Source organism: Pelophylax lessonae (assembly GCF_965119305.1).
Source record: "Pelophylax lessonae genome assembly, chromosome: 6".
Lineage (NCBI taxonomy): Eukaryota > Metazoa > Chordata > Amphibia > Anura > Ranidae > Pelophylax > Pelophylax lessonae.
The window spans coordinates 289,179,500-289,205,734 of NC_138773.1; the positions used below are offsets into that span (position 1 = coordinate 289,179,500).

At 39.6% G+C, this 26,235-nt stretch overlaps 1 protein-coding gene across 6 annotated transcripts in view; it reads left to right on the top strand.

Moving 5' to 3' along the window:
• Positions 1-26,235, top strand: part of LRP1B (LDL receptor related protein 1B) — a 2,177,452-nt gene that overhangs the window by 1,105,466 nt on the left and 1,045,751 nt on the right. For all 6 annotated transcript variants that reach the window (XM_082262163.1, XM_082262161.1, XM_082262165.1 and 3 more), the window contains exons 11-12: positions 1,219-1,455; positions 12,892-13,072. In XM_082262163.1, coding sequence (XP_082118289.1) covers positions 1,219-1,455; positions 12,892-13,072 — 418 coding nt within the window. The remainder of the gene's footprint in view (positions 1-1,218; positions 1,456-12,891; positions 13,073-26,235) is intronic.

Here is a 26,235-nt window from a genome sequence, read left to right on the forward strand (position 1 = left end):
CTTGATACAAAGTTACCATATATGATCTGTCATGTTTTTGGCGGGTGGACACATTGGGAGGGGAAGATGATTAATTGCTATTTTTTGGTGAATATTTAAATGAATAATATATAGTGTTGTTCCTTTAATAAACATTTCCTGACAAATATGAATAAATGCACTCAGTAAGGAACAGCAGATATTTTTTATGTAAAAAAACAATAAAAAAATCATTAATATAAAAAAGTAGAACTAAAGGAAAACTGTTTTTTATTGTGGATAGGGTAAGGGAAACTTTTTTTTTTTCAAATATTTTATTTAGAAGGAACAACAGCGGAGAAGAAAAACAGTAGTGCACATATGTCAAAAAAGTACTACAAGCACAGTAAGGAAATGTAAACCTAGCAACAAAGTAAAACACCAAGTCAGCATATAGTCGAGTGCCCAGGAAGAACGTACTGCCCGCCCCTGCAACCAGGGGAAGGTCTACTACATCCGCCTGAAACAGAGAACAATAAGGCACTGTGCCGAACAGAAAAGGGAAACTTTCACCTGGTTGAGTTATTTTTTTGTCTCATTGGGGAGATTCCACTTTACTTCCTGTCCCATAGCCAGCTCAACTGTGCGTTGGCGGCAAACTTTGAAAAGCAATCAGCGATAGATCACTTTGAGATCACAGTATACAGGCAGGCTGGAGGTGATATACCTCCTAAGTGCTTGCTTTGTTATCACAAGGTGGATTTACATCTAATCTGTGGTGCAGCAACCATAGCTGCATTTGGTTGGGGTGCAGTCCTATTGACTTTAATGGGTGTGTTTGGCAGGCGCAGTGTTTCCAAACTTGACATTCTGAGTTAAAACTGGGCTGCTGCACCATAAAGCGACATGAGTGCACTAGTCTGAACTGCTCCATTCAGCAGCAAAGGGCATCACTAGCTGTTTTTTACTGTTGCCCTCTGCTTATGGGCCCATTAAAACTGTCAAATTTCAGTATCGTATAGTAAAATGTGTGCTTCCTCATGGTACTGTGGTAAAATAGTGTGGTGCATTGTGGCACGGTGCATTAAAATCAGTTGTGTGAGGCGTGCTGCTGGACTGCCTTAATATGTGTCAGTTAATAAAATGCAAAGTGTACAGTATATGAGACCCAAACGTTTTATTTCAACAGCTATACTTTACATTACCAGCTGGCTTTTAGTGACCTCATTGTACAACTTTAAAACTTGTGTTTCCTTGCAGAACCGAAGAATGAATTATTCCTGTTCTATGGGAAAGGGAGGCCAGGAATAATTCGGGGGATGGATCTAAACACCAAAGTATCGGATGAATATATGCTTCCTATTGAAAACTTAGTGAACCCTAGAGCCTTGGATTACCACGCAGATTCCAGTTACATTTACTTTGCTGACACCACCAGTTTCCTCATTGGCCGGCAAAAGATTGATGGGACTGGGAGGGAAACTATTCTTAAAGAGGGTAAGTAGCAAGTCACAGTTTTACCAATGCTGTGCCAAGATTTGCATCCATTATGGATTAGAGCTCAGATTCTAAACCTTATTCAAGAATGCTGGACCTCCCAGTGGAATGTTAAATTTGTCCCTATACCTTCCTATACCTTAGACTAAGTCATCCTTACCAGTATTGGCACTGGCGTGACTAAAAAATATCCTAATAGCCTAGTTTTACTTTACAAGCCAAGGATTTTTATCATATCTACATATCTCAAATCCTAGATATACAAGCCAGTAGGTATGACTCCCAGTTTGGTTCAACATTTGCCTTTTTGGGTTAATTCCTGACTTTCAAGACATTCGAAGGGAACTGAACTCTAAAACAGAAAAAATATCAGACCATTAATAGAGTCTGGTATGGATGTCAAGATAAACCCCAGCCAAAACAAAAAAAACAGAGTTTAACCCCCTAAATATGACACCCTTATCTGAGCATTCAGTCTGGCGGGCCAGGAAAGGGGAGATATGAGCATGCGGATCCCCTCCTCCTGAACCATACTAGTTTACAAGCCCTTATTTAACATGCAGCCAAGGTACTTTAACATGGGGGGGGGGGGGTCCCCCATGGCAAGGTTTGTACTTATTCAGAGATCCAATCCCATATCCCCAATATTTGGTTCTTGTAGGATGGGGTATGGATAGCCCCAGATAAAGCATATCCAAACCCAAAAGCAAAAATATAACCTATTGCAGCTTATCAGTCCATAGATGTGGTGGTTGTATACATTTTTACTTTTTAAGCTAAGAACATTTTCAGCAAGAACATAATTCTTGTTGATCTTACCAGAAAATTCTTCTTCCTGTCACTTCCTATTCCTTAACCACTTAAGCCCCGGAGGATTTGGCTGCTAAAAGACCAGGGGGTTTTTTGCGATTTTTTACTGCGTGGCTTTAACGGACAATTGCGCGGTCGTGCGATGCTGTACCTAAACAAATTTGACGTCCTTTTTTTCCCACAAACAGAACTTTCTTTTGGTGGTATTTGATCACCTGTGCGATTTTTTGATCATGCGCTATAAACAAAAAAAGAGCGTCAATTTTGCAAAAATAACAATATTTTTCACATTTTTTATATGAAATTCCCCAAAAAAAATGTAAAAATCTAAATTTTTTAACATTTTCGGCCAATTTCTTTTATGCTACATATGTTTGGTAAAAAAAAAATCGCAAAAAGCGTATTTTGATTGGTTTGCGCAAAAGTTATCGCGTTTACTAACAAAGGGAAAGATTTTTGTCATTTTTGGTGTTTTTTTTTTAACGCGTAATGGCGGCGATCTGCGATTTTTTTTTCGGTACTGCAACATTGCGGCGGACAGATCGGACCCTTGACTGACATTTTTGACACTTGTGGGGTTACCAGTGACATTACTGCAGTAATCAGTGCTATATATATGCACTGTTACTGCAAAAAAATGACATTGGCAGGGAAGGGGTTAACTGTATTGGAGAGGGAGGGGTTAAGTGTGTCCTAGGGGCGTGATTCTAACTGTATAGGGACATGGCTATTGGTGTAAAAACAAAGATCAACGGTCCTACATAGTAGAACCGTCTGATCTTCATTTTTACACCAGGGAGAATGACGGGCGGCTTGTTTACATAAGCCGCTCCGCCTTTCTCCCTTCACCGGAGCGATCGTAGTGTGACCGGCGGACATCGAGTCCACCGGTCACACGCACTGACTTGTCAGTGAACGAGCCGCGGCAGGCGCATGCCTCGGCGGGCGCGAGCCCGCAATTGGCTCTCAAGTCAGTGACAGGCGAGTGACGTACCCATAAGTCACTCTGCCTGGCCGGGGCTGACCGCCGCAGTATATAGTCGTGCGGCGGTCGGCAACCGGTTAAAAGAAAGCACAAAGAACTGTATTTTTATTGTGTAAACTACTAATCCCATCAATCCACCATGTAATGGGGACAGATAAAGACAGACATGTTTAAAGTCCAGTGTGTGAGACAACCATGGCTGACTCCATTGATACAATTGAAAAATGAGGGTAGACACATAAGGAAGGAATAGAAGTGTGTTATCTGCAGGATTAGCAGGTGAAAGTAAAGGAATAAAAGCTTGAACAAAAAAGAAAACTAATTCAGGCTCTTCATTTAAGGATGGGTAAACTGCAATATACTGTATTCTATTTTTGTTTTGCTGTTTAGATACAATTTAAAAACTCCTTTTTTCAGATATTTTTAGTCCTTAAAGTCTATCCACTGCATCTTCCTTGCAAGCTTTAGTGGGTCAAAACCATTTGTACACTTAGTCATCTGTAGTAATTATTATTAGTTACCATGATCTGATCACGGTGCAGTAGAAGGGGATCCTAGTTGTGCTAATGCACTCTGAATCAGTGCCAGCTATTCTCGTCACTTTAGAGCTTCGGTAATTACATTCTGCTTGTTTACCAACTAAAAAATTTGCTTTGATGCTGATTATAATACTAAACACTTCTAAGTTTTGCACATTCATTAAATCTTCACAAAGCTGCTTATTTCAATTGCAACTTTCTGTAAGCCAATACAATGAAACTAGGAATGCCTATTTTGGTAAAGGTCAACTCAACCCAAAGTGTAGAGTTTCGTTTTCTGTATTTGCTGACAAGTAGAATTGCACACTGACTTCTTATAGGTCTTACATGGTGTAAAGCAGACCTTTTTCCAACAGTTTATCCCAGATGAATCCTTAAATAATTTGCATGCCTTGGGGAACCCCTGAGGGAACCATTTAATTGGGGTTCATTGTAAAAAATGCCCCTAACATTGGTGGCCAGTCAGGAGAATGCCCCCTTACAGACAGTTCAAAAGATAATTTGTACCATGCAGCTGACTTTTCCAAGTGGTGTTGCAACTATACAGGCATAATCAAATGGAAGGTCCACCATCCACAGTTTGAGGAACCCTTAGCAACCTCTAGAGTAGGGTTAAAACTAAATATCTAGACACAGCACCAGTCCTTTCAAAACCTATTCTAGTGATTACAGCCTTCAGCTTTCTGGCTTGGGCCAGAATAAATAGTGAATATCGGAGAGACGGCGCTGTCACACCAGGGGTGGCAGGGGTAAATATCCCTTTTCTAAAACAATAGTGTGATAAAATATCTATACCTAATAGTATACCCAAAAAATCTTGAGCACGTATCCAAAAACCATAAAATGACATATAAAACAACACCTGTTAGATAAACACCTTAGGTAGTACCCCTTTTGGTTCTACACTATCCCCCAGGAATGCATATACATGCAATGATATGGCTAATGGAAACAACGCAAACCATATAGTGCAAATCCCTAAGTGATGTGAATCATACAACATTAAAATAAATGTGACAAAAAATAAATAGATATCAAAGTGCTGAAAATGATACTGAATGTCACCAGTGAAAATGTGTGTGACAGTAATCTATAATACATGTAATTTCAAACCAATAGTTGAAGATAAACAGCAAAGTCCACAAAACTTGTATTTTGTGTCAACACAATAGCGAAAGTTCTATAAAGTCCAAACACCTTCTTAGTATAAATGTTCGTGCTTCTTGTAAATTAATCCAGTGCTCCACCACGTGCAAGTATAAAAAGACAATGCACTCACCAGAGCCCCCAGGCCCCAGGGACCACAGAGCTTTTAATCCACTGATGTGTAATACTTCTATGAGTAGCCACGTTCTCTCATCAACCATAGGATGTCAAAATAAACCTGGAAGATAAATGGCATAACAATAGTGCAACATTGTTTATTTAAAATCCTTTAACAAACACAACCCTGGAGTAGTTGCGCTTCTTAAAAATGTGCCAGCTCTATAGCCAGAAATGTCTAGTACATAGACACCATGCCCAGGAAACCACTCTACGTGACCTGCCAGACTCCTGCACTAGGCGTGCGTTTCAACGTTCCCGGAAGTGACGTCAATGGTTCATAACAGACGATAGAGGCAGCAACCAGACCTCAATGCATTTCGCTGCTAGGTATCTTCAGGAAATCCTCCCGGAAGTGACGTCAATGGTTCATCACAGACGATAGAGGCAGCAATCAGACCTCAATGCATTTCGCTGTTGGGCATCTTCAGGAAATCCTCCCTGAAGATGCCTAGTGGTGAAATGCATTGAGGTCTGGTTGCTGCCTCTATCGTCTGTGATGAACCATTGACGTCACTTCCTGGAACTCTGAAACGCACGCTTTGTGCAGGAGTCTGGCTGGACATGGAGAGTGGGTTCCTGGGGATGGTGACTATCTATGTACTAGACATTTCTGCCTATAGAGCTGGTGTCGGTCAGGGCACATTTTTAAGAAGCGCAACTACACCAGGGTTGTCATTGTTAAAGGATTTTAAATAAACGGTGTTGCACTATTGTTAAGCCATTTGTCTTCCATGTTTATTTTGACATCCTATGGTTGAGGAGAGAATGTGGCTACTCATAATCATATTGCACATCAGTGGATTAAAAGCTCTGTGGTCCCTGGGGCCTGGGGGCTCTGGCGAGTGCATTGTGTTTTTATACTTGCAGGTGGTGGAGCACTGTATTAATTTACAAGAAGCACAAACATTTATACTAAGAAGGTGTTTGGACTTTATAGAACTTTCACTATTGTGTTGACACAAAATACAAGTTTTGTGGACTTTGCTGTTTATCTTTCACTATTGGTTTGGAATGACATGTATTATACATTATTGTCACACTCATTTTCACTGGTGACATTCAGTATAATTTTCAACACCTTGATATCCATATATTTTTTGTGACCAATCAGTGAGCTGTAATGTTGTACTGTAACCTCTAGCAAGCAATAAGTAAGTGGTAATTATTCACAGTAACCTATAGCAACCAATCAGCGAGTGGTAATAATGTGCAGTAACATCTAGCAACCAATCAGGGAATAATAATGATGTGCAGTAACCTATAGCAACCAATCAGTGAGCAGTAATTATGTGCAGTTACCTCTAGCAACCAATCAGTGAGCAGCAAGGATGTGAAAAAACCTCTAGCAACCAATCAGTGAGTGATAAGGATGTGTAGTAACCTCTAGCAACCAATCAGTGAGCAGTAAGAATATGCAGTAACCTCTAGCAACCAATCAGTGAGTGGTAAGGATATGCAGTAACCTCTAGCAACCAATCAGTAAGCCTGGACCAAAAGCCAGTGAAAGTAGACCAGTTCTTTATGTTTACAGGGTCCAATTAATATTAAATATGGCCCTGCTCCACACTGCTAGATTTCCCAGAGTTGGGCTGTAAAAAAAGGTGCCAGGCTGTATTGAGAACAGGATATCGAAGGCAAGGGAGTTTTAATCCTTCACTATTCTTTAAAAAAAAAAAAAAAAAAGGTTTAGGCTCAACAATTTAGATATATATTCAAAATATATCTGACACTTGGTGCTTTAAATACCTTTAAATAAAAAGTTATACGTAAATGTTTTAAAGCAAAGATAAAATAAATTAAATATTAATAATAATATACAACAAAGCAAATAACGTATTCTGTTGCAGGCAGGAAAAATTGTCACAGCTTCACAGGGGTTAAAGTTAGTGGAGGTTTTCACGAAATTCGACAAATCAAAACAACAATGACAGAAAATATGTTCTCAAATGATCACTAAACAATGTACCTATTTGACAGCCTTTATTCTCCAATATTGCAAGCTGTATTCTGTTCATAAATGTTGTTAGCGAGCTGTATTTTAATGATGTTTTTATGCTGCTCTTCATACTGGCTAATTAGAGGTATGGTTGATTGTCTTTGTTGCTCTTACAATACTTGTCAAATATGTTGTGCGATGAAACAATCACTTTGCTTTTATGATATAAAAGCTGTAACTTTGAGACATAATCAACAAACAGCTACAAAAATACACCTACTAAAGCGAACCCGGGCATGAGATGAATTTACAGCATATTGAAAACACAATAGAATATAAAAGCTACTTATTCAAAGGAATTACAAAGATTCCTTAAAGTAGAGCATCAGATATATGTTTTCATGCTTACTGTTTTCTTTCTTCTTTTATTTTTAACATTATTGAACTGCCACCAAATGACTTTTCATCCAACTATATGTACCACAGTGCCTTACAATGCATTATTGTGTCTTAAGTTGAACAAAATATCATTTTGTGACATTTCAATAAAGATAAAAAACATTAACAGTAGGATGTGTTGTAACAATGCCTCATGCTTCCCAGCGGCACATGTTATTCCAGAGCATAATGCGCACCTGCTGGTGTAAACAGGTCCCAGTTGCTGGCCTGACATCTGTAGAATTTTCCTTTAAATGTTCAGATGAGAAAGTGAGACTTGTGACAAGAGCAATTGGACAGAGGGTCTGCATTACTATGGGGAGGAATAGGTAAGACAAAGGTTAGAAGATGTGCCTTCAATGTGGGGGTATGGAGGTCTTACTGGATTGGGGGCTGAAGGTCAGGTGGATAGAGAGAAGCCACAAGAGTTGTTCATGTGAAGGATGCTGGGCATTCAGAAAAATTGAATAAAGAGCAATTTTCCCTGTTCCACCTGCCCTAGACTTGCAGTTTATTGTAAGCCAGTGGTTGTTTAGATGTATTAATAAAATAAATGTTGCCACAGAAGCTAGGGGGGTCAGTGGGTATTGGGGGGGAAGTGCTTCAGTAAATACTTGAATTTTTACCAAACTGGGGTGCCCATCTGTGGTATGGTGCGTCCACTTGTTTAGTTATTGGTGGTCCTCCCTAAAGTAGAGCATCAGATATATGTTTTCATGCTTATTGTTTTCTTTCTTCTTTTTTTTTTAACATTATTGAAATGCCACCAAACGACTTTCCATCCAACTATATGTACCACAGTGCGTTACAATGCATTATTGTGTCTTAAGTTGAACAAAATATCATTATAATTTCGAACTGGGGTACCCATCTTGGGTATGGTGTGTCCACTTGTTTAGTTATTGGTGGTCCTCCCAGGAGCTACTGTAGGTCCCTTGGGTAAAAAAGTAAGGACTTGAGAGTTCATAATGTCTTCAAGCCAGTTGTGACACGGCTGAAGACATAGGCAATTCTGGTTATAAATTCTGCCTTTAATAAAACCCAAAGACCTCTTACTGGTTGCATTGTCAAAAACGGTATTGTTTACATGACTGTTATTGTATTTATTTAATTTTGTAGATAAAATAGCTGCTGTGGCCATTTTAATCCACATCTCACAGTCTGGGTTAGTAGAAGAACTATGAATTCTTTAGTCAAGTATAAAAATCGGTTGTCCAATCAGTAGATGGTGCCTTCATGGACTCAACTAATTTTGAATGACTTTTCATTGGCGTACCATGTCAATATTTCAGTTTTCATAGAACAAACATTCTACACTTTGGCAAGCGCATTCACCTTAAATTAGTTACATTTTTTTTTTTTTTTTGCCAGGAGCGAATTGATTGATTAGACATTTGTTTAATCTCATTAAATTCAACAAAAAATGCTCCATGTTTGTATATAGCCAATTTTCTAATGAAATTCCACAGGCGTAAGCCAGTTTAAGAAGTTCAAAATCTTCAGCCAATAAATTGTGTGAATATTCATTCCAATTATCCAATCATGTACAAATATAAAAAGTGAACAGGGATTTACTTTTAACATATTTTGATAACTAAAGTTGTCAAGATTCTCAGCTCCTTTAGTAAATCTGCCTCAATATTTCATAGCTCTCTAATATTATGATGCTGATTTACTAAAGGAGTTGAGAATGTACATACAATAATATAAAATTCACTTTATTTATCCAATCATGTGCAAAGCAAATTCCTATTTACTTATTTTATTTGTACTTGATTGGATGATTGCAGTGAATGTGCTCACAATTTATCACTTGAGGATTCTTAGCTCCTTTGTTAAATCATTTACGCTAAATCTACTTAAAAAAAAAAAAAATCTACTATATTTTAAATTTGTTAAATCTAGCTATGTCAGAAATCTGGCATATTAGCTAATGATTAGCAGATTTTCCCTTTACTTGGCCCCATGGCTCATCCTGACATGCCACATAGCATACTATGATAGATGAAGCTGAGGAGCATTGAAAATGTATACGTATTTATAACAAGAGATACAATGTTACGATGGTACAATTCTAGAGACTGCTAGAGGAAGTAAGAACATCAGTGTAACCATTAATATTGGTTACATTGTATCTCTTGTTATAAAGATGTATGCATTTCCTATGCTCCTGAGCTCCATCTACTGGCATATCACTGTATTTTACTACAGCCCATAATAAATTCAGAAGACTCAGTAGACAAAAGAACATTCATTTCTGCCCAATTCGCACACAAACAAATGTGTACAGGCAGATTCCCTGGATAAATGGTTATGCAATTTTTTGATAAACAGACACCTGAGTCATTTTTAACTTAGTTAAGGAAATAATAAACATTGGGTTGTTGTTTTGGGGCTTTAGTTTGCCCCTATATTCATATAGTAATGCAGTACAGAGAGCAAAAAATTCAATCAAGTTCAGACTGTTCTTACAAAAGTTTAATATTTTCTTTTACTATCGCTGATTCAGAAAAGTGTCTTGTCCCTCATCAATGTAAAGGTAGACAAATAAAAGCACAAAAAACAACTGTCCAAGAGTCCAATATCTTCTATAGAAAAAAAAAAAAAGTTGTTAAAGGCAGGAAAGTATAAAACTGCCAACATGTTCTAGGGTCAAACTTCCCTTCCTCAGGGCTCTGTTGTGTGTTGTGGTGGGATTCTTAAGATAATATAGTAACCAGGGATAGTTTTTGAAGATGTGAATAGCACAAGGCAACTAACAGTTAAATATCGGGGTAGCACAAAAAACGTTTTTGAAAAATGGCAACCGATAGCACACAGAATGCCGACTCACTGAATGCACAACTAAACCAGGTAATGTAAGATGACGTCCGCTCTGCTCTCCACCCGCAGGACAGGTCCCTCAGACTTTTTTTGCCCCCTAGTGGGCTTCATCACCCTTAATAGGGCCTCAACGAGCTGAAGCCATCTTACATTACCTGGTTTTGTTTTGGTCGCAGTCAGTCGGCATCCTTTGTGCAATAGTTTACCATATACCCTGACAAGCTGTTTTATACCATCTGCATCAGTTCAATACATGTCATAGGAGCATTAAAGCGGTATTTTTTGTTTTGCATCGTCTACATGAAAAAGTTTTTGTTTGACCCCACGAAACACATTGCCTGTTTTATACTTTCCTCGAGTGAACTGATTGTACTTTTGATTAGACATGTGCAATTAGTTTCGGTACGAATACAAATTTGGACGAGTTTTTGGTTATTCAGAAATTCTGATGTATCCGAATATCCAAATGAAATGGTAATGAATTTAATTGAAATTCATTAAAATGTATTTTCTTTTTTCATTTTTTAATGAATCAACTAATGACCAACTGATTTGAATTCTGTGTGAAGAATAGCTGGTTGTAAAGCAGCGGGCTGGGAAGCCGGCAGCTGTGTCCTTAACCGGTTGCCGACCGCCGCACGACTATATACTGCGGCGGTCAGCCCCGGCCAGGCAGAGTGACGTATCGGTACGTCACTCGCCTGTCACTGACTTCCGAGCCTATCGCGGGCGGGCGCGCGCCCGCCGAGGCGCGCGCCCGCCGAGGCGCGCGCCCGCCGCGGCTCGTTCACAGACAAGTCAGTGCGTGTGACCGGCGGACTCGATGTCCGCCGGTCACACTGCGATCGCTCCTGTGAAGGGAGAAAGACAGAGCAGCTTGTGTAAACAAGCTGCCTGTCAGTTCTCCCTGTGTAAAAGTGAAGATCTGACCGTTCTACTATGTAGAACGGTTGATCTTTGCTTTTACACCAATAGGAATGTCCCTGCACAGTTAGAAGCACGCCCCTAGGACACACTTAACCCCTCCCTGTCCAATAAAGTTAACCCCTTCCCTGCCAGTGTCATTTTTGCAGTAACAGTGCATATGTATAGCACTGATTACTGCAGTAATGTCACTGGTACCCCCAAAAGTGTCAAAAATGTCAGTCAAGGGTCCGATCTGTCCGCCGCAATGTCGCAGTACCGAAAAAAAAATCGCAGATCGCCGCCATTACGCGTTAAAAAAAAACCACCAAAAATGACAAAAATCTTTCCCTTTGTTAGTAAACGCGATAACTTTTGCGCAAACCAATCAAAATACGCTTTTTGCGATTTTTTTTTACCAAACATAGGTAGCATAAAACAAATTGGCCGAAAAATGTTAAAAAATTTTGATTTTTACTTTTTTTTTTGGGGAATTTCATATAAAAAAATGTGGAAAATATTGTTATTTTTGCAAAATTTACGCTCTTTTTTTGTTTATAGCGCGTGATCAAAAAATCGCACAGGTGATCAAATACCACCAAAAGAAAGCTCTGTTTGTGGGAAAAAAAGGACGTCAAATTCGTTTAGGTACAGTGTCGCACAACCGCGCAATTGTCTGTTAAAGTCACGCAGTAAAAAATCGCAAAAAAACCCCTGGTCCTTTAGCAGCCAAATCCTCCGGGGCTTAAGTGGTTAACAACCGATGACTCATCAGCTGTCAGTGGGCTTCCCCACTGACAACTGAAATGTAAACAAAAGAATGCCGGCAATAGAAAATTCAGGATAAAATAGTGTGCCCCCCCAATCCATTTTAGTCCCGTATCCAAGCATGCAGTCCAGCAGGACAGAAAAGTGCCCCCCTTCTGAACCATATCTGGCCGCATGCCCTCAACATAGGGGGTGGGTGCTTTGGGGCATGGGGGGCTCTGCCCCCCCCAACTCCAAAGCACCTTATCCCTATGTTGATGGGGACAAAGGCCTCTTCCCCACAGCCCTGGGCGTTGGGTGTGGGGGTCTGCGGGTAGGAGGCTTATTGGAATCTGGAAGCCCCAGAAACAAATCAACAAAATAAAATTAGTAACATAACAAATCTATCTGAAATAAAACAATTTTTTCCATTCTGCACTTGTCTACACTTGATTGGCATGCCTATTAGTCTGTTCATATGTAAATTATCAATTTTGAGTGACCCCCCTTTTCCTAATGGACCCCCTGCTTTGTAGAGCTATTGGGCCCAAGTGATAATTTTACTTCCCTACCGAAAATGTATAGCCAGTGCTTTCTTTGCACCTTTTTTCTCCCTTATTAATGACATTTAGATCTATAGTATGTCTTGGATGAACCACTACTAACAAATACTACTGAATTTACCTGACCTTTATGCCATAACTTAAATATCAGATCTGGGTAGACGAAAGTCTTTCTGAATGAAAACTTTGTACTTGTTGTATCTAAATTGAAGTATGCTATAAAGACCTTTGCAAACTTTTCTTTTTTCTTAATCATTTATACTTCTGGAATATGGTACATTTTTTATTTAGTGCATGCACAGAAAATGTTTTATATATATTGGTTTCAAACAAATATCTTTCTCCTGTTAATCTCCTGTTAATCAGACGTGGACAACGTGGAAGGGATTGCTGTTGACTGGCTTGGTAATAATTTATATTGGACAAACGACGGACACAGGAAGACAATTAATGTCGCTCGCCTAGAAAAGGCATCACAGAGCCGCAAAACCTTAATAGAGGGGGAAATGTCACATCCGCGCGGAATTGTCTTGGATCCTGTTAACGGGTAAGAGCTAATAGAAAGTCTGCAGTGTTGAGCCTTAAAAGTGAAAAATATGATCTTAAAAAAAATGACAGGACCACACAGCAAAACTCATACCAGGTTTTTCTTTTTCCAGCAACAGTATTAAAGGGGGTCTCCAAGAGGTAGTATAGTCGCCAGCACTGGAAATAAAATTCAGAATTATAAAATATTTTGATGTTTTATTTGTATTGTATGTCCTAAACAGTAGTAAAGTGGAACGTAAACTCTGGAGCTGGGTTGACCACATGCACTTTCCTAATTCTGTTACACATGTAACAACTACGGTCAATGACTATAATATGGCCATCACTGGCCCCTAGGGGATACGTCATAGGAATATATAGGGGATGAACTCTAGAAAGAGGAACTGGAAAGTTTAGCTCACAGCAGAGTTATTGCTAACCTAATATGAAAGAAAAAAGTAAAAATCCAACATGGGTCTTAATTCTGCATTATTCCACCCAGCAACAGTATTTCTAGCATAATGCTTAGTCTTCGAACAGTAACATTTTACAACAGTGTCCAGTCAATGCTATAAAATACTACTAGTCTACAACCCCCTGGGAGAACACTACAATAATAATTATAATGAAAAAATGTTTATAAAGGGGCACCAAAAACTTAATGGTATCACATATTATTGGGCAGCAGAGTGGCTTAGGCAATCCTTCCTTGCAGTGCTAGAGCTTTCCATTTCAAGTCCATGTCAGGACACAGGAACATGACCTCAAACTAAGTTGAGGAAAGATTAAAACTATATCTCAGAAAGTATTATTTTACTGAAAGGGTAGTTGATGCATGGGATAAATTACCAGCAGAGGTAGTGAGACAGTCAACAGTAAATGTCTTCAAATGTACTTGGAACAAAAATAAATCTATACAATAAAGTTAACGAAAAAAAACAAACAAAAAAAAAGGGCAAATTTGATGGACTACTCTGTCTTTTTCTGCCGTCACTTCTCTAAGTTTCTATGACATTATCTGCTTGGAATTTGCATGTTCTCCCTGTGTTTGTGTGGGTTTCCTCTGGATTCTTTGATTTCCTTCCATATGCCAAAAGGCATGCTGTCTAACATTGGTCCTAGCTTGATGTTCCACCTAAGATGGATGCTTCATCAACAGCAGATAAATCGCTTTGAGTCCGCAGGCATAAAAGCATTCTAGAAATATTCCTAATTATGTATCTCACAACATGTGTCAATTAATAATGATATAGATCAGTGGTTTCCAAACTGTGGCCCAGGGGCCCCGATGTGGCCTTTTACTTGCCTTTATTCGGCCCTTGAGGCACAATTCAATCCACTGACACCAACAATGGGGCCTAATTCCTGTCACTTACACCAACAATGGAGCATTATTCCTCCCACTTATACCAACAAAAGGGCACTATTCCTCCCACTAACACCAACAATGGGGCACAATTCCTCCCTTTGAAACCAACGATGGGGCAGAATTCCTTCTATTGACACCAAGGATGAGGCACTATTACTCCAACTGATATCAGCAATGGGGCAATGTTCTTTCTATTTACACCAATGATGGGGCACTAGTCCTCCCACTGACATCAAGGATAGGGCACTGTTTACTCCCACTGGATACCACAACATTTTCTACTCCCACTCTCTCTAGTCCGGGACCTCCTTAAGTCTGAAAGACAGTATATTGTAACTTTATTTTGAATGTTTGGAGATCTCTGATATATATCATTATAAATCTTCACTCCAGAAACCATACAGAATTGAAAGATCATACTTTGCCATTAAATAGTTGGAGGATTCATATCACCATATATGGTGACCAGACACAGGTGCTGAGAAAAATATGATGAGATGTGGGACAGCAAAGTGGCTAGGTGGTTGGCCACTGTGCTGTCCACCTAGCAGCACCAGGGTCTTTGGTTCAAATCCCAACAACAGCACTACCTGCCTGGAGTTTGCATGTTCTCCCTGTGCCTGCATGGGTTTCCTCCAACACTCCAAAGACATGCTGGTAGAATAATTGTATTGTAATAATACATGTATGTATGTGAGTTAGGGACCTTAGATTGTAAGCTCCTTGAGGGCCGGAACCGATGTGAATGTGCAACTGAAAGTGCCGTGTAAATTGTCGGCGCTATACAAGTACTGGAAATAAATAAATAATGTTGTAGTTGGCCTTGACTTTTTCATTACAGATACCCTTGCAGTGTTCACTGAGGTGAGAATCTAAAGGTTTGCAGGCTAGGAGTGATATATTATAATGCCATGTGGACATTTTAGGTTAGCAGCCAGCCAGAATTAGTTATTGGCCCATTGCATCTGTTAGATTTTCTTCAACAACTGGCCATTGGACAAGGCAGAATCCTAATTCTAAAGGTAAATAGAAATCACATCATTCAATTCCCCTTACCACGCCATGCCACTCTAAAAGGCTTATAGTAGTAAAAGGCTTATTGATCTGTATGAGGAAAAAAAAATTGGGAAATTTTATTTACAGTTTGTCGGTAATGTCACAAGCAAAATGTGTGGCAATTACTTGCATGACAGCTCCCTCACAAGGCTAATTTGAGAGATGGTTTTTGGGGCAATGAAAATTTCCATTACTTTAGATTAGAGATGACAAATGACTCCAGAATTAATGTGTCAAATTCTTCTGTGAACGGGGAGGTGCAGTTCAATCACCATTCAGGATAGATGACTTGGATCCATTGGACGATTTTGCCTAATATGAAGGCTGATCTGTTTATCCATCATGATGCTGGGCCAGTTGTCTTCATTATGCAAATACCTATTTTGGGTGAACATTGTTCATCAGGGAAATAAATTATTTGCACACAATATTTTTTATATTCAGGAAGAAAATAACATATGATTTTGTGCCTACATGTATTTTTTCAAGCTTAAAGTGACAGCACTGTGTAATTTAAGTGACCACAAAATTTAAAGAACTATACCTCCCAAGAGCTGCAAACTTTGCAGTGGATCCTAATGGATTCTATGGTCAATCTTGTTAATTCACACTGGTCATTTGTAAATTTTATAGCAAGCTTTTGTCAAACAAAAAGCATCGGAAGCTTGGGACAGCCATGGGGGACCAATGCCGAAATTCAAAAGAAAAAAAATAGTTGCAAGTATTAGTCCCTTCACACAATTGTAACCTGTATTAATCCCACAAAAGAGTGCTGGGTTACTCATTTAGTCAAATTATTGGCTCTCATGTCTCAACTGAACAGGGGCAAAGGATATGCACAGCATTATATATTGTTCCATATTTCTGTTGGTTAACCTACAAAGCCAAATTTTGCGATTTGCAAACTTTGCAAATTCTGTGGAGTCGTCATGAACCCACAGTAGTGGAAAACCTAAACCTCAACCATAATACTCACCCCACCCCGTGAGATATTGCTGACTAGATGGCACATCTGTCTTTCAAAATATACTTTTTATGCACCCTGCACTCCCATTCTAGTTCCCTCACCTTTATGGAAATTTGCTTTAATACGTTGGGCCGCTGACCTGGAAAAAGAATGCAGATCAGGAATATCAGATAAGGGTCAGAAGTCCTTATTGGTATTCTTCTTCTGGGTAGGTGATTCAAAGTACCAACCCAAAAACAAAATAGAAAATATCCTGATGTATACTAGTACTGTAAAACTGGGAATTATTAGTAGAAAAATGCGAGCAGAAGTGTGCTATACCAACACACCACACCCACCATGACCTAAAATGTCACTTTTTTTTATAACTGTCTAAAAATCCATATTGTAAAAAATAGAAGAAAGTCATTAAAGAATGTGAGGTGTCTGACCTAATGTGGAATTTAGTTCAAATATACAAAATGATGAAACAAATGTACAACTGTTTTCATTATACGGAGATGACAAAATAGCAACAAATATGTCTTTGATCACCGATTGTCAATTTTTCTGTCTCACTGGGATTGATTAAAAGCCCGTACACACGTGCAGATTGTCGGCCGAAAATGTTCGGCCGCCGAACGATCTGCCGATTTTCGGCTTGTTAGTATGATGCTTCCGACAGTCGACAGCGCACTTTCGGCCAAAAAGAATCTGTCGTGCAAGCATTCAATTTTTTGTATGCCGACACCAGAGCGGCCGATTGTTCGCCAGTCAGTACAGATTTCGGCCGACACTGGGCATGCTCAGAAAAGAAAAAAAAACAGGAAAGTTAACCATCACATGGCATCACTTCTGCAGTCGGCTGTTGTTGGCGGACAAAATTCTTGTGCAGTCTTTTGCACTTTTCAACAGACACGACAGCCCGGGGACAAAAGACGGCCGATCGTTCGGCCGACGATCTGCACGTGTGTACGGGACATTACTAAAACTGGAGAGTACAAAATCTGGTGCAACTGTGTATGTTAGCCGATCAGTGTCTAACTTAAGCTTGTTAAATTAGGCTTTGGCAAAAGAAACCTGGAAGCTGATTGGTTTCTACGCAGAGCTGCTACAGATTTTGCATTCTCCAGGTTTAGAAATTCAACCCCACTGTGATCAATGTGTCAATATTAAAAATGTCCCCAAGATAGTGCTATATAGCCAAATTAAGTGAGAGGCACGATTTATACTTTAGTCCTCTATAAATGACCCTCCATATTGTCCAGGTTCAAATAACTGGTCTATAACTATCCACACTCATATACAGCACTATACAGCACTATCTTGAGGACATATTTTTTATATTTTGTCTCCCTATAATGAAGACAGTTGTACATTTGTTCCATCATTTTGTATATTTGTGAATAAAGTAATCAGTGAATATGTGATTACCTATAGCGCTTGCATTCAGTGAATTGGTAAATGATCTAATAAATTACATATAAATCCCATGATGCATACCAATTAAATAATAAATAAAGATGAGATAAAAGATAATAAGGGACACCAGGGCAAGAGTGATCAAATTTATCACGGAGCACCAGCACTAATCACTTTTTGGACAACTTTCTGTCAAGAAGTCTCTATTGTGTTTAAATTTTATTTGCACTTATAACTATATTGCACATGAATTTATTAATTTTTGCACATGAACTCTTTTTTTGAGATTGATATGTTTTTTATAGTATCTGTTTTTACTTATATATACATATTTTTACTGTCACTGCATTTTATATTTATTACCTTTTATCTCAACTTTATTTATTATTTAATTGGTATGCATCACGGGATTTCTATGTAATTTATAAGATCATTTACCAATTCACTGAATGCAAGCGCTATAGGTAATCACATATTCACTGATTACTTTATACACTTCTGAGCACTTTGCACTTTACTATAGCAGCTGCGAATCACACTATTTTATTTATTAGGGTCCTACACACTCATTGGTCTCCTCACGTGGCGCGGGCAATATACTTTGTATATTTTACCTTTCATTTTGTATGTTTGCACTGAATTCCGCATTGCCCTCTAAGGTCATTTTAATGACTTCTTTCTATTTTTTACAATTATACATTTTTTGGCAGTTATAAATAAAAGTGAATTTTTAGGTCATGGTGGGTGTGCTGCGTGGGTATAGCGCACCCCTGCTGGAATTTTTCTACTAAAGTACCGAAACATCAGCATCAGCAGGAAATTGAGGCAATTGTAAATGGGTATTTTTGGATAAGATCTTCAGCTTTGCTATTCCTTTAATGATGAGTTCACTGTAAGTAAAATAATGTAAACCCTCTGGATGATTGAATGATTTGAAAAGCAAAAGAGTTTGCAAGAGGAGCAAACTACAAAAGCCTTACATCTATCCACAGAGGTGACCCCTATTGTTGTCTAATTCCTTAATATTCTAATCAGTGACTAGGGCCTTTTTGTTAATTGGTTAATTATAGTCATGTGAGGATTTCCTTTGCTGGTAAGCTTTTTGTCTGATCTTTACCTCTCTACATTAATTTGTGACACTGCTAACTATGGATTATATTGAGACTCCCCAAAGAGACAATCACGGAGTTCATTGACATGCTAGATAGGAGTTTATACAGAAGCTGCATTGATCAGACAGAGCGGGTTCCCTTGCAAAGCACTTGCCCGGTGATCACATGTTCACTTAAAAACTAGCCTTTTGATTTTAGCCTTATTCTCTCTCCTCGCCCATCTCTCTTCTCTCTGCCTTTCTTATCTTCTCACCTTCATGACATCAGATGCTGTAAATAATACAAGATACAGTGTATCAAAACACAACTTGTCAGTGCAATGATGAGTTTTTAGTGTGCTGCTCTGTGTGAAGAAGACAAAGCCTGAAGCCCATCAGTAGGGGTGGAGAACATTGTGTTATCCAAGAGCTTAATATCGTATTTGATCTGTGTTTGTTTCTCTTTGTAAAGTTTCTATCAGATCAGAGCCCATGTTCATTACAAAAACAAGAAAATACATTTATATTACCTAATAGATCATAAGATACACAAAACTATTGTTAGTCAGGATGAATCTCTGAGAGCAGATAGTGAGAGATCTTCTGTTTTTTTGACTTACGTGTGGACCATCAGAGTGTTCTACCATGTTTAAGAAAAGAGAAACAGAGCGCCTCTAAGTGCAGCAATTTATTAAAATGGTTAAAAGCACTGGTAATACAACTCACTGGATGGAAGCGAGATGGGAGCTTGTATCATCCGGTGACATGTCAAATGATGAAAGGTATCCCAGGGGTCCTGGAAGGTGGAAAGGTCCGTGCCGGTCGGATGGACGCTGTGTCAGGAGTCCTCCGTCCGGGTTCCAAATGCGGCTATGGCGCCAGGGACCACACTGGAATGCAGCGCACGCTGCGTGACGTCACTCGGGAAAGGAGATTACACGACGCATTTCAGAGCTCGCGCACGACTCTCAATGGGCGTGCGTGCTCTTTTTTCAAGTGTTGAATAGGGAAGAGTGCCAGAACAAGCCATATATATATATATATATATATATATACACAAAAGGTCAACAAGGGGGAGGTGACTGGAGAATAACCTGGAAATAACTATGAATGGCCTTAACAACTATTGATCTATGCCGGATACACCTTATAAAACTGAGTTACAATTAAGGATATATATATATATATCGAAGTGGATAATATAAATAATATAAATAATGAAGTGTAATAATGAAATAAATGCAATAATTGCAATATCTGATAATATGGAATAGTTAAATCAAAAATAAGTTGACAGGGGTACGTATATGAGGGACTCAACCGCATGATTGCATACACATATAAGCCCTACATATGTATATGTCAAAATAGCATTCTCTTAAATTAAAAAAGAAGGGAAAAATGACACAAAATATGTAATAACACACATACGTGCTGCAGACAGCCGCACACTCAAGCACACATATGCAAAAAGCCGTATATGCACATATGTGCACGTACCCACAGAAGCATATTGATGCATCCATAATATGTGAAAAAGACCCCTAATAGTGTCAGTAGTAAGCATGAAGAAAAACCAATGATAGAAAAGTTGGAAAAAATTTGAAAAAAATAAAAATAAAAAACCATGTCTGGGTGAGGTTTGAATGTAGTTGATGCCAATTAAAGGCATTTTCCTTTCTCTCTGGTAGCTAAAACACACTTTGTGATGTGATGTGTTGCAGTAATGTGCATGCTACCTCAATACATGTTAACACATGTTACGTGTGCTGCAGCATTGTTCTTTTTGAGTGGCACCCTAATGCCCTAATACAATGCTGCTCCAAGTCACATGTGTCTCAGTGCATCACAACACATGGCAATATACTACCATTCATTGTAGTGTGCTGCATCATGGAGCATGTATCTGCGTGCACTGTTGGAATGGAGATCTAATGTTTGGCTATTCAAATATGATGGAAAAAGTCAACAATTCCCCGGGGGTGTACTGACTTTTTCACATGGCTGTATGATTGCGAGGTCTATCCGTGATTCTGACTACTATGTCCTCATTGGACATAGTAGTACTCTTAAAGTGGTTCTAAAGCCTAAACATTTTTTTATCTTAATGCAGTCCCTGCATTAAAGGAGACGTACAGTCAAAGCTCGTTTGGATGTACTTCTCCTGTGGATCATAGGATTGCTGTTCATTCCACTGTCGAGTGACATCACAGAGCTGGTCCAGGCTGGGGAAATATCGTGATCATATTGTCGGGATCTGCCCAGAACCCTGGACCAGCACCTGGCTCAGCCTCTCAGGGCCAGCTGCTCCTTCCCCCTTCACAGCCCAGTGCTCCAGTGAGTGCAGGGGGAGAAGAGCAGACAGCACGACTGACAGTCACCAGCTCTCTGCTCACGGAGCTCTGAGAACCAAATGATCAGCGGTGTTAATCACTTGGTTCTCAGTTCTAGAGGTGGCAGAGGACAGATATAGCATTGGACTGATGCTGCATCCACCTAGGTAAGTATGATTCTTTAAAAGATAAAATCGTGAACTTCTCTTTTAAGGTAAAACATGTAACAGTAAAAAGAACACCCTTAACCCCCCCTAAATACTGAGTCCTCACTCCATCCAGCACTGTGCTCATCTGCAGCAGCTCTCTCCTCTTACTGCATTCTCCAAGATAGAGAGGCAGCAGTGGGAGCCATTGGCAATCCTGCTGATGTCAATCAAATCCTGTTAGGTGGAGCAGCTATGTGTGTGTCAATGGACGCATACAGCCTGGATCAGAAGTGAGCCTGCAAGTTTTCCCTCATAGCAAGAGGCTTGTTATGGTGCCAGAAACAGAAGGGAAGGAGCAGAGAGCTGGGGGACCCAAGAAGAGGAGGTTGGAGGCTGCTCTATGCAATTCCATCATATATATATATGACTTTAAAACTTCTTTAAAGCTCAACTGAACTGTCAATGTAAATGAGCTAAATACATTCTAGGTGCATCACAACAAAAGATGGGCAACGTTTCACAAAATGTTTTCTTTAACAATCAGTCACAGCCTGAGTAGAAAAGCCAGTGTCCTTCCAGCTAGATACAGAGTACGCCCATCTGTGAGTTATCAGTGGTCTGCAGAGATCTGACAGGCCCCTGCTGAGCCAGAGCCAGAGCTAGAGCTCTCCAATCACGTTTTAGCATAAGTTTTGCTTACTGCAGAGTTATTGGTCTGTTGTAGCAGGGGATGTCTCTGACCTCTGCTTCCACATAGAAAGCAAGGGTCCTTCTCTACAGAATACTGACAGAGGACAGGCTTTTCTACTTAGGCTGTGGCTACTTACTGTAGAAGGAAAACAAGCTGCACACCTTTTGTTTTGATGCACCTGGAATGTATTCAGCTGATTCAAATTGAGGGTTTATTTGAGCTTTAGGCCTCATGCACACTGGACGGTTTTACAACTGCTGTTTTTGGCATCTGACTTTTTTTTCTGCAGCCAGTAAACTTCCCAGCATGTTATCCTATGTGTCCCTGCACACATAGGCTGTTATCAGCAGTTTTTGGCAGGGACGTTTTCTGGCTGGAAAAGAACCTGCAGAACTAGAGGAGTTTAAGAGGTGTTTTTCAGCTGTGAAAACTAGTGATCGACCGATATCGTTTTTTTGTTGCCGATACCGATACCAATATTTTCGCCATTGCATATCAGTATCGATACATTTTTTTTAAAAAATTTTATCACTTGACAGGTACTCTTGTGGAGGGATCTGGGGGTCTAAAAGACCCCAAACCCCTCCTCTGCACTTAAAAGCATTCAAAACGCCAAGTTTGGCTGTTTTGAATGCTGTCATTTTTTTAAATCTGGCACCGAGTACCCCGGAAGTGATATCATGACATCACTTCTGGGTTTTTATATGGAGACCCGATCAGAGCCGAATGCAGCTTTGATTGGATCTTTGGCGGCCATGCAGGATGGTTGCCCGGGTCTCCCGGTGGGATGGAAGACCCGGGCGAGCCGCGGAAGGTGGCAGGAGGGGGGGGGGGCGTCCCCTCCCACTCCTTGTAATGACAACCGAGTGGCTTCCCAGCCACATCGGTTGTCATTACAAGACCGCCGACCATCGGCTATGAACGCCGGTACTGGGGTGATGCCTCTAGCTGCAGGCATCACTCCGGTACAAGCACTTTCCGAAATATCGGTAATAACCACCACCTTGGTGTCCGATTCCGATATATCGGGGAAAGTGCATATCGGCCCTCGATATATCGGCTTTGCCGATAATCAGTCGATCCCTTGTAAAAACACTCTAACTCTGAAAAAAAGCTGAAAAACTATAAAAAAGGAGGCTATTCGGCATTTAACAGCATTTTTGAGCCATAAGCTTTTATGGGAATTCAGTTTTGCTAAAAACCCTAAAAAACACTACTACAAAAATGCTGAAAAACTCACTCTTCAGCTACAGCATTCTACATCTACTGCTACTGGCTTTTTTATAATGTCCAGTGTGCATGAGACGTAATAGGCAGGGGAAAGACAAACGCAGAGCATAACCAAATCTTGCACCAGGTTCCTCTACTTGAAAAAAGATATAGCACCAGTAAAAATAGTATCTGTTTATTGACAGTTGAGTTCACCTTTTGTTTTTGAATCAACATTTTTCAAAGAGTATGAATGGTAGCGGGGGTCCGGCAAGTATGTTTGCCCAGGGGCCCATGCTGGCTCTCAGCGCCACCACCAACAACAAACATAGCCAGGCATTTATATAAAAAAACAGCCAAGAAAGGAAAATGTAATTATCTTTTAACAAGTCCTATAAATGTTTTTAGGGCTTCCATTGATTTATCGTGTTTCTCAACACACAGAGAAGAATATTGACCCAGGCCTAAAAGGTTGTCTGTATGTCTATTACACAAGTGATGTACAAATGGGAGTGATTGCCTCTCTTCTTAATGTTTCGTAGACTCGTTCTGATTTATTGCTTATCTCGCAGGCTTGGTCATTTAAATCACTCCCTTCCTGTGATTGGTTTGCCGGTGAAGCATTTTATCTTGTCCTTTTTTATTTTGCTGCCCAAATATTTAATTAGTATAAAAGGAAACAAAGGGTTTCATTGCCCCATGTGTTGCACTCGTTTATTTTATTTTTGTACATTATTTGATATTAGAATCTTGTTCATCAATTTCATGAGCCCAGGGAAGCTGCCTACATAGATCACCATTAAATCATCCATTACCTTCCTGCCAATAAGCCATACAGCAGTGATTGCCGCTGATTATCTTGATGATGGGACAAGGTGCAATGGTTGACAGCTAAAAAGGTAAAAATGTTAGCGAAATACAACTCTTTAACGTATCGACTGCCGTATTTTATATTCTTGACATAATGTTTATTTATCCAGTTGTAAATCTTTCTCTTGCTGGCTTACCTGCTTGGTATAGGGAGTGGAACTTTCATCAAGGCAACACTAAATCATTGACATGTAGAAAGTCACTGATATGTGTTTTGTAACAGAGGTAGACGGATTACATAAAGCACCAATGAAAAAACTCAAATCACCATGATGTCACAATGACATACTGTATTATGTATCATTGCACATGTTGAAATGAAAGCAAATAATCTAGGGCTATCATTTACTGTTAACTCCTAAATTGATAATATATGTAGATTTTTAAAGTGTTGTCCAATGACAATTTTGGATACTGTATTTTATTGTCATTTCATGGGCAAGCACAACTTTGAGGCTTGACATATTTGGTATTTATTTATTAAACGTAATCTCATATTTTATATTTTATCAAAAAATTAGGTATCATATTGTGTTTGTGTGCGCTAAAATGAACTTGAGTATATTTGCTGATGATCGAAATTTGACAAACAGTAGCGTAGGTGTTGTGTAACATAAAACACTGCAAATGCTACCATTTTATTCTACAGGGTCTCTGCTTTTATCAAATACATTTTTTTTTCTTGGGGGGGGGGGGGCGTTTAAGTAATCTTCAGGCCTAAAATGTGCATTTTTACATGTGTGCTAAAAATTACAATAAAAATGGCCAGGGCAGAAGAAGGATTAGAGCCGGGATGTCCAACCTGCAGCCCATGAGCCACATGCGGCCCAAGACAGCTATGAATGCGGCCCAACACAAAATCATAATCTTACCTAAAAATGTTGATTTTTTGGGGGAAATTTTTTTGTAAAAATGTGTTTAAACTTAGTAGTCATGCCTTATTCATGCCATCGGTTTTCGGCAGCACCTATATTTGTGAGACTGTTTTCAATGATAAAACACATAAGGGGCAACATTAGAATGAAAATAGCTGATGAGCACCTTGAGAATCAATTGAGAATTGCTATTCCATCCATCGAGCCAGATATTGATGGGTTAGTTTATTAAAACAGTGTCAAATATCACACTAGTTTTACGTTGCCCTTCTTTACTTTTATAATAAAAAATATTACACAAAATGAAGTTGTATTACTCAGATAGGTACATTATCTATTTCAGTGATTGTAACTTGTGATCTGCCCGACTTTTTCTGCTCATCAGTTATCCCTATTGTGAATGTATGCTATGTGTGGCCCAAGACAAATCCTTCCAATGTGGCCCAGGAAGGTCAATGGTTTGGACTAGGGATTGACCGATTATCGGCAACACTGATATATCGAGGGCGGATATGCACTTTCCCGATATATCGGAATTGGCCCCAGAGGTTACCGATATTGCCGATATTTCAGAAAGTGCTTGTACCGGAGTGATGCCTGCAGCTAGAGGCATCACCCCCGTACCGGCGTCCATAGCTGACAGTCGGCTGTCTTGTAATGACAACCGATGCGGCTGAGAAGCCGCTCGGCTGTCATTACAAGGAGCGGGAGGGGACGTTACCCCCTCCCGCCACCTTCCACGGCTCGGGAGACCCGGGCAACAAGCCTGCATGGCCCCAGATGACCCGATCAAAGCTGCATTTGGCTCTGATCGGGTCTCCATGCAAAAACCCAGAAGTGATGTCATGACATCACTTCCGGGTACTCGGTGCCAGATTTAAAAAAAATGACAGCATTCAAAACAGCCAAACTTGGCGTTTTGAATGCTTTTAAGTGCAGAGGATGGATTTGGGGTCTTTTAGACCCCCAGATCCCTCCACAAGAGTACCTGTCAAGTTAAAAAAAAAAAGTGTTTTTTAAATGTACAAAAATATTGGCCGATGCCGATACGCGATGACCAAAATATCGGTATCGGCAATGAAAAAACAATAATGGTTGACCACTAGTTTGGACACCACTGGGTTGGAGTGTTTTTTTTATGTTAATGATGACTTTAAACACTTTTGTCTTTT